The sequence below is a fragment of the Ictidomys tridecemlineatus genome, chromosome 2, assembly GCF_052094955.1.
Source record: "Ictidomys tridecemlineatus isolate mIctTri1 chromosome 2, mIctTri1.hap1, whole genome shotgun sequence".
Lineage (NCBI taxonomy): Eukaryota > Metazoa > Chordata > Mammalia > Rodentia > Sciuridae > Ictidomys > Ictidomys tridecemlineatus.
In genome coordinates, this window is record NC_135478.1 from 11,940,618 (window position 1) to 11,950,813 (window position 10,196).

General features: G+C 43.1%; 1 protein-coding gene across 1 annotated transcript; it reads left to right on the forward strand.

Annotated features, from left to right (window-relative positions):
* The first annotated feature begins 1,319 nt into the window (after window positions 1-1,319).
* Window positions 1,320-2,282, forward strand: LOC101955410 (olfactory receptor 7C2). The gene has a single exon (XM_005333130.2). The coding sequence runs from the start codon at window positions 1,320-1,322 to the stop codon at window positions 2,280-2,282; it is 963 nt and encodes a 320-aa protein (XP_005333187.2).
* Window positions 2,283-10,196: the final 7,914 nt, after the last annotated feature.

Sequence of the window (10,196 nt, forward strand, 5' to 3'; positions counted from 1 at the left end):
AATAGTGCTGATTCCAACATTCATCTACAAGCATAAATTGGAACAAGAAATAGAATTCTGAAGGAAATAATGCTAGGTGACTTTCTCTACTCGACTTTTAAGCACACCATGAAGATGGACAATAATTTACAATATAAATCTGGCAGCCTGATGAATGGTGAGTTTAAGTCAATCATGTATATGCATGTGGCAGAGGAAATACCTGAATGTTTTAAGGGGGCGGATTTAATTTTTTAAAAAAAAATTGATAGACATCACTTGCAGATTATCACAGAAGAAAATATAAACGTAGAATTAACCTTAACTGCCTCCCTTATAAAGAATACTTGGAAAGCAAACGTCCAGAATGAATAAGATTTGAAGAGCTATTTTCCCTTTCATGGATTATTTTAATGTGATTTTTTTAAATGTGTATAAGACTCATTTCTATATTTAGAAACACTAGGATTTCTATAATTAGAAACCCAGTGATTCTTGAATCTATACAGTTAAAATGGTAACTAAAATGAAATAGAAACAAGAATAATAATAACAGAAGATGCTGATATTTCTAGCAAAAGGACCACACACATCCACAGGATATGACCTGTCGAAATCACAGAATACAAGCTCAGTAACACAGAGAGCCTTCCCGTGACAGGCAACCTGCCTGGAACTAGAAGATGTTCATTCCCATGTGCATGAGGCAGAACACAGGAGAAAACCTAGGGACGAAAACTGCTGGGGAATGCAGGCAAGATCTAGAGCCCTGGTTCCCAAACAGGTGTGTGCATCCAAATCCTGACGGGGCTTCTAAACACAGAGAGGGCTGCTTCACACCTAAAGTGTGGGGTCAAGGTAGTCAGATGTGTAGGAAAATGTACATTTCTATCAAGATTCCAGGTAATGCCCAGGTGGCTATTCCTGGGGGCGCCATTTGAGAACCACTGACATACAATCAGGTCTTGATTTGTTTCTTTGGGGGGTAAAAATGGTAACTGAAACGTGTCATTAAAGAGACTCAGTGTTAAGACAAAATGATTTATTGAGTTCGCAAAGTTTCAATAAAAGATATTGGGGCATCCTGGGAAATCCCTCTTTGAAATTTTTTTTTTTTTTTGGAGGCAGGGGGTGTTGACGGTACCAGAGTTTGAATCCAGGGATGCTTCACCACCGATCCACATTCCCAGGCCCTTTTTTACTTTTTTGAGACAGGATCTCACTAAAATACGGAGGCTGGCTTTCAACTTGCATTCCTCCTGCCTCAGCCTCCCTAACCTCTGGCTGGAGTGAATTTGGAGTTCCTTCTCTCCTTCCTTCTGGGAAAACACACCAGCACCATGGAGAGAGGAAACCAAACAGGAGCTGGAAACTTCATCCTCCTGGGATTCACAGATGACCCTGACCTGCAGTCCCTCCTCTTTGGCCTTTTCCTGTCCATGTACCTGGTCACTGTGCTGGGGAACCTGCTCATCATCCTGGCTGTCATCTCATACTCTCATCTGCACACGCCCATGTACTTCCTCCTCTCCAACCTGTCCCTGGCTGACATTGGCTTCACCTCCACCACCATCCCCAAGGCTCTCAGGAACATCCAGACTCACAGCAAAGGGATCACCTTTGCAGGCTGCGTCTCACAGATATGCTTCTTCTTTGTGTTTGGATGCCAGGACAACTTGCTCCTGACAGTCATGGCCTATGACCGCTTTGTGGCCATCTGTCACCCCCTGCACTATGTGGCCATCATGAACCCACAGCTCTGTCTGCTCATGGCTCTGGGGTCCTGGATGGTCAGTATCCTGGGTGCCCTGCCAGAGACCTTGACCATCTTGAGGCTCTCGTTTTGCACCAACATAGAAATCCCTCACTTCTTCTGTGATCTTCCTGCAGTCCTCAAGCTCGCCTGCTCTGACACACTCATCAACAACATAGTGGTGTACACTGTGGCCATCGTCCTGGGTGTCTTCCCTCTCACCATCATCCTCCTCTCCTACTATCAGATTTTCTCCTCCATCCTGAGGATCTCATCAGACAGAGGCAAGTACAAAGCCTTCTCCACCTGTGGGTCTCACCTCCTGGTGGTCTCCTTGTTCTATGGCACTGGCCTTGGAGTCTACCTCAGTTCTATAACCACATTGTCGAATATGATGAATCTGATGGCCTCAGTGACATACACTATGGTCACCCCCATGATGAACCCTTTCATCTACAGTCTGAGGAACAGGGACATCAAGGTGGCCCTGGGGAGAGTCTTCAGCAAGATGGTGCCTCTCGGTGAAACTGTCAATACACGTCTCTCCTGAGTCACAGTGCGCACCATATTGGAGACCTAGAGCCCCGTCCCTCCATGCAAAACTGTGACTACCTCATTTTTGTGTATTTCAGGGCAACTCATTCTTTGCATCTTTCTTAGAGCTCATTCCCACTCATAAGGCAATATATTGGATCACCTATCTAATCAGTCATTGTAATTTTGTATGACTAAAAATGGGATTTTTAATTTGTAATTACCTACACTGAGGTATCTGCATTTGTATTTTTATTGATATGAAACACTGGCATTTGTTGATGGCTCACAGTGAGACATCGCAATGCATGCGTGCTACATGTAGTGATAAAATCCAGGTCATTGACATTCCATCTCCTGAAACACTTACCACCACTTCTTGTTTTAACATTTTTTTATCTGTTGATCTTATTCATTTATTTACCTACAGTGCTGAGATATGCACCACTAGCACCTCACACGTGCTAGGCAAGTGCTCCACCACTGAGCCACAGCCCCAGCCCCTTTATCATCCCTTTTCACTGGGATACTTCATGCTCCTCTCTTCTAGTTTTCCAAAATTATGTAACCAGCTGCTGTAAACTATTGTCCTCCACTTTGCTGTAGAACTGTCACGTTCTTCAAGGCCAAAACACTCAGGGTCACTCCAGCGGAGCTAGGCTGCACGAAATAACCACACAAGAGACAGAGATGCCTTTTTCTCTGGGGTCCTGTGATGACTCCTCTGACCTTAAGGGTCGAGAGAGAGAGAGAGAGAGAGAGAGAGAGAGAGAGAGAGAGAGAGAGAGAGCAGGTGCTGAATCCTTTTTTTGAGGAGAAGCCATTCAAATGAGGCAAGGGGTCAGGTTTCAGGGGGTTGAGTCTAGCTTCATGATGTCTGCTGTCAGCAGGTTGACTGACATCTAGGAAGGCCACATCCAAAGGCAGAGAAAGAGAAGGGGACACACAAAGGGAGTTTCCATGAAACATTCTGTCCCAAACAGGGCAAAGGGATATTATTACAAAAGAACAGGTGAGTGTAGCTCAATGCATGGACAACATGCCTACATCTGAAGACATGCCCTCAAAGTTATGTACCGAGGCAATGTCCAGGTCACTACGAGATGTAGTGACCAATCAAAGCCTCTCTGCTCCAGGATGGAAGGCGCAAATCATTCAGAGTGGCTCCCCACATAAAACTTTAGAAATCATTTCTCTCCCGAAACTGGACTTCACCTCCACCCAACCTCCTCCTCACCCCGCCTGAATTCAGGGACCACTGCTGTACTCTCCACTTCTGTAACATGAAATTCATCCCCTTCCTCATATGAGCAAGAATTGCAGCTCTTGCTTTCTGGTCTTTTGGATTGACATATGTCCTCAGACGTGATGGGATGTGTGCCTCCAGTATTGTGCAAATGCTGTCTTGAGAACTCGTTTACAGAATGACTTCAAAGAGGATATGAATAAATTAACTCAAAGTTTTCCCCTTTAAATCATTCCTACTGTGCTTCCCGTCACACTATGTTGAATTTTTCTATTCTTCCTCGGTACAGATTCCTCAAATTTGAGAACTTTCCCACCTTTGCAGCAACCATGCCTCACCGTGTTGTTAGAAGAGAGTTTTTGTTCAATGACTGTTTGTCAAGTTGATTGAAAATTAGCTCTGCAGATGGTTAAATGTAAAATAGAATCTGGAATAAAAAACACAAAGTTATCGATTGAATGAAAGTTTTTGAGATGGAGTAGAAATTCAGAGTTACTAATGCTGATATTAATAACAACAACACTCAATATGTGCCAGCACTATTTTCATGTTTTATACACATCACATCACTAGGCTTCCCAATGTCTCTTTTATTTGATGTATTAGTCCATTTTCATTGCTACAACAAAGTGCCAGAGACTAGGTACATTATAAAGAAGTCTATTTATATCACAGTTTGGGGTTCTATCAAGTCCAATTAGCATGACTCCTGCTCTGGTGAGGGAGCCTGTGACTTCATCCCATCCGGATGTTTGGAGCTGTGCCAGGAGCCCTCCCAAGAGGGAGAGATCACATGGAAAGACAGGAAGCCAGAGAAATACTGGGTTGGGCCAGTCTTGCCCTTTTATTACAACCACATACACAAGCTAAGATGGGTATGACATCAGCAGATAATGCAAACATATGAGATCCCTGTCTTATATGTGGTTGATGAGGGACCAAAACGTGCTTATGCAGGGCACAACTGTATTCTAATGTCACTTTCTGGTTTAGTCAGCTTTTCCTCACTCAAAAGACCTGTCGAGTACAACCTAGAGCAGGAAAAGTTTATTTTGGCTCATGGTTTCACAGCCGGCTCAGCTGACTCCACGCTCTGAAGGAGGCTTAACACCATTGTGGAAGGGCGAGCAGGAGGAAGGAGCTCAGAGCAGGGCACCCAGGGGCAGAGAGAGCTGCACTCTCCAGGAACAAAGAACAAACCTGAGGAACCCCTGGTGATGGAGCTCCTCCAGCCACACCCTACCTGCTGATGACTCATTTTAAGTGGATTAATCCACCAACTAGGCTACAGCTCCATGATCTAATCACTTCCCCTCTGAACATTCTTGCCTTGGCCCACACCTGAGCTCTGGGGGACACCACATACCCAAAACACAGCACTGCTTGGATGGTTAGTGAAGATGAGCACCTTTTCATGGTTTTGTGTTTTTCTTCATTCCTGCTTTACTGAGGTACAGACAGCATGGTGGCACGTATTCAGGTGACAAAGTGATGGCTTGAAACACAAGCACAGTGTGTCAAAACCTCCTTGAAATTCTTCTTTCTGTATTTTTGGCTTAAAATATTGAATCATATACCATAATACATATGTTAATTCTAATTTACTTTAAACAGTTGATATGTCTACATTGTCATGTTTTATGATGCCTAATGTGTTCTAAACACATTCTGTAGGATTCCGTTTCTTTTTATTTTCTTATTTCTTGAATTGGTGCAGGGTGAAGCCACCTCCCCTGACATATTGGTAACATGTGACAGATGTGGATGTTGTGAAGTGGCCAATGAGCCAAGACTGGAGGACCCAAGACTCCACATACGTAAAGAAGCTTTAGGACCCTCAGGGAATAGCCCTTGGCAGTACTGACCCACTGTCCAGCATATGGTCAAATGCACTGAGGTCCCAGCTCTGGATAAGAGAGTGAAAACTACCTCTCCATAACAAGAGTCCAGTACCTGAAGGGTGCTCAGGCCTAGTTCAGCCACAGGGCAGGATCTGGACGGTGGACTCCTAATGGGCAGCAGCAACACCCTGGGAGTCAGGGCTCTGGCTCTGGTGGGAGGAAACAGCATCTTTTCCAAAGTGACTCCACAGCAGTCAGTTCCTGAGGGAAGAGAACCTAGGAGCCACATCTCCCTTTCTCAGTTCCCTGGGGGAAATAGCCATTGGTGATGTCAAGGGCGGGAGGTGCTGGTGTCCTCTGTGGGGAGGCTGCTAGCAATCCCCATGGCTCCTGCTACATGGGTGAAACCAATAGCCTCAGCTTATCTTCCTTGTTCCTAGCTATATGCGGGCATCTACATGATCCTAAGTAAACATTGTCCTTTTTTTATCCGCAATGTGGCTGATATTTCTTAATAGGCTCTTGGTCCTCCTTGTAGGTAACAGTCTGTCCTAGCTTTAGGTGGGATGGTGAAGGCTGAGGTATATTTCTAAACCACCTTGATGATGTCAAGCCTGAAAAGTATGCACAAAATAAAAGGCTGTCCAGTGATTCCTCCACTCAAATACCCAGGATCACTAACAATAAAAGTCACCCTCCCCAGTCACCTAAGAATCTACCTGAGAAGGTCCTACTTCCCACTTGGATTCACAACCTAATTATTTTGCCCAAATCATGTGAACATTCGAATACAACAATGACCATAAGTCCTTTCACAGCTGCTAAGTTGGAACCACAGACTTGGCCCTTTGATCTATGACATCAGAAGGGGGACGGGGAACTATGTGTCACAACACTCAGGACATTGCTACAATAAGCACATTTGAGTTCTCCCTAGAGCAAGCATTCTTGAAACATGGACAATGAAAACACTCGGCCACAGTGCTCCCAAACAGGGGTCACTGCACATTGCACTTTGAGAGCTCTCCCAGGATTTTCTTTCCTTGAATCCAACATTAGGTTTCAACAGGCTGTTTCCTATAGGACGATTTTGAGAGACTGGTGTCTTTGTACCAAATGTGAGCAAGGGATGGCTTCATCCTGAGAGGAGGAGGATGGGAAGTGGATCCAGGAACACAGCATGGACCAGGTATGCGGCAACCTTGGAACGCATGGGCATCAGGAGTCGCATGGTAGGCCTTCCCTTGTGGGGAGAAGCTCTCACCTGTTGAATACTGCTTCACACTAAACAGAGTCACCCAAAAAGAATGCTCTCTGTCCTACTGTTATCATTTTCTAGAATTTTTTTTTAATGCTTCATTTATGGTGTAAAGATCAGTGCCTTGTGAATTGTTAAAGATAGTCCATACTCTCTGCCCTGGAGTACTGAGGGTCATGCAGCCAGCTTGTTTGGAAACATAGAGCTGTGGATGCCTACAGACCCCTTCCCATACAAGTGACCCACCTCTCAATGCACTTCCCTAACCAGATGCCTGGAACTTCGTCTGCACCAATGCAATGGTGAATATAGAAGCTTTAACAAGGTCATTCGAAGGGCAATGTCATTGGAAGAGCTGTGTGTCGAGTTGGATGTGTCCTGTACACAGCTCCCACTTGAAGTGCAGGATTCACATGGGTTTGGATACTGCATGTTCATGCCTTGGAGAGACCAAGGAACTCTTGGTCACATTTGAGGAAATACTCATGGGGAAGGACAATCATCAGTAGAGATCAAGTCCAGGGACAAAATGACATCACAAGCCAACAGCCCCAGGGGAAGGATAGACATAGCTGGAAAACAAGATGGTCCCAGGGATGCAAAACAAGCATCGTGCACAATTACCTTTCTAGTGTTGGATCCTCATTCATGGAAACTCAATTGCTCAGAGAATAGACAACAATGCAACAATTAATTTAATGAGCATTCAGGAGAATTCAACCTCCCAGGCCCTGGAAATGGTAAATATGCCCCGTGATCCTCTCACCCACAGCTCAGCTCTGCCAGGAATGAGAGGCTTCACCTGGACCTTGATGAGCACCCATGCCTGAGGCCACCTCCTGCCCTTCATCAGAGCTGAAGTGACCCTTATCACCCAGGGTTGGAAGAAAGAAAGAGGAGCTCACCACCCCTGGGGCTGCTGATGTGGGAGCAGGTAGGAGGCAGCACAGCCTCTCAGGGCAAGCCTTGGTGGCCCAAGTGTGGACACTGCAGTGAGGGGCCCTCACTTAGAGCCGTCTGTGCAGTGAGCTCCTGTGTCTCTCTCATCTTCTCTTCCTCTCCGTTTCTTCCCATCTTACTCTCTTTTCTGGAACCCAGATCTGAGCATCTCTCACTGCCTGATGGAACTGACCTTCTCTCAAGCGTTTCCTTCACAGCCATCTCCACCCTCTTTCCGAAGCGACTAGAGGGGACTTTCTTCTCCTGTATCAGAGAAGCCTCTTTTTTTAATTTATAAAACTACTCCTTCATTTATTCAAGGTACCTCTGTTTGTATCTTGTGTAGTTAACAGAATTCCAGGCAAACATCTTCTGTCATCAAGTTATTGAAAGGTTTTTCACTCCGTTTCCATATTTATAAAATAAGGATCATAATAGTGTTTACTACATAGGAATCACGCTGGGGAGAAGTTAAAATAAATCAGATGAGAGGAAATGATAATACTCCCTATCAGGTAGTGAGAGACTACACCTGTACTTTATTATCATTGCATTATTAAAACACTTACATTATATAAAAACAGCCATGATGATATAATGAATCAAGGTATATAAAACATACCACACGTACAGAACACAGGCAGATCCTCAAATAACTACACATATTAAATCCCTTATTTGCTGTGTGTTTGTAAGATTCTAGTCCCCATTCTAAGAGTTTTAAATGTTATTAATATTTGGAATGTTGGAGATCTATTCTGTATAAATTCACTTGCATTTAGAAATGCAAATTTTTGCTGCTTATGCTATTTTATTTTTTCATAATTCAAATGAGTAAAAAAGTTACAGAAAATGCTGAGACTTCTCTTTTAGAGATGAAAATGGAAATTCATAACTAGAGAAAAGCAATATTTGCCAAACATCTCAATGTGCTATCTTCCCTGAGCCACCCGGAGTGGCCTCTTTTTTAAAAGAGAGAGAGAGAGAGAGAGAGAGAGAGAGAGAGAGAGAGAGAGAGAATATTTGTTTTAATATTTATTTTTAGTTTTTGGTGGACACAACATCTTTATTTTATTTTTGTGTGGTGCTGAGGACCGAACCCACTGCCCCGCACATGCCAAGCGAGCACACTACCGCTTGAGCCACATCCCCAGCCTGGCCTCTGCTTTTTACACATTGCCTTTGTGTGAACAGCCTTGGTAAAATCACACCCAGGTACAATAGGTTTATAGCTCTCAGTCTGTCATCTGCAGCCAGTCCATCCTGAACAAAAAGGACTTCTTACCTTTTCTCTATTTCTCACTGCTGCGTTACGGTTGAACATAGGTGGGATTTGTTGGTACATATTCGTACATGCACATGATATAACAATAGAATTGGACCAACATCATTCCCCAGTAGACATCTTGCCTTTTCCATACTCGGGTCTCTGGTGTGATTTTCTTTTCTTTTCTTTTTTTAGTTGTTCAAAACCTTACAAAGCTCTTGATATATCATATTTCATAGATTTGATTCAAGTGGTTTATGAACTCCCATTTTTACCCCGTATACAGATTGCAGAATCACATCGATTACACATCCACATTTTTACATACTGCCATACTAGTGACTGTTGTATTCTGCTGCCTTTCCTATCCTCTACTATTTCCCCTCCCCACCCCTACCCTCCCATCTTCTCTCTCTGCCCCATCTACTGTAATTCATTTCTCTCTCTTGTTTTTTTTTCCCTCCCAGGCCATTGACCAATAATTAGTGATGAGAGACATCAGTTTCTTCTTAAGGAGAATTCTGCTTCTGCTCCTGCCTCAGGTCCTGCCGGAACATTTTTGGTGGTACGTCTTGTAATTTATTGGATTCATTCCTTGGTTACTGATTTGCTTTCCACCACCAACTGTACACAATTCCCAGAAATAAGATCTACTCTGGGAAAGCTACAGAGTTGTAAGAAATACAATCTACTAAGGTTGAATATATCCTTACATCTGTGTTCATTTTCCTCATTCCTAATTCTAGGTATTTCAATTTGCCTTTTGACATTTTTATTAGTGCATTGGAGAATAACATAATATTAGATAGGGTCACTTTGACTTTACTCACATGCATGGAATTTTATTTCTGCACCTCAGTGTGTGGTCCTTTCTCCTCTTGTTCTGTTTGTCCCTTTCATTCCATGCATAACTTTTTTCTAGTTGTGGAAGCTATAGAATTGGTTCTGGAATCTGTTTTTCAATTCCAGGATCTTTCTCATTTTTTAGTTCAACTACAAGAATAAACTGGAATTAGAAATAAAATTCCAATAGAAGCCACTCTAGGTGACTTTCTCTACTTGATATGATGAAAATAGACAATTTTTTAAAAGAGGAACCTGGCAGCCTGATAAATAGTCAGTTTTAGTCAATCAATTATATGAATGCAATAGAAAAAATACCTCAATTTTAAAAAACTGTCAGAAGTCATTTGCATATTATCATAAGACAGGATAATATAAACTTAAAATTAATCTTAACTGCCTTCCTCATAGAGAAAATTAGAAAATCTAACATCCAGAATGGGCAAGATATGAAGAGCCATTTCCCCTTCATGGAATATTTGATGTGATGAAAATAAAAGGTGCTTAAGATTCATGCTACATTTAGAAAACCTAGG

What these genes read in the sequence shown, in the direction of transcription:
- LOC101955410 (XM_005333130.2), top strand. Translation starts at nt 1,320, where the DNA reads ATGGAGAGAGGAAACCAAACAGGAGCTGGAAACTTCATCCTCCTGGGA.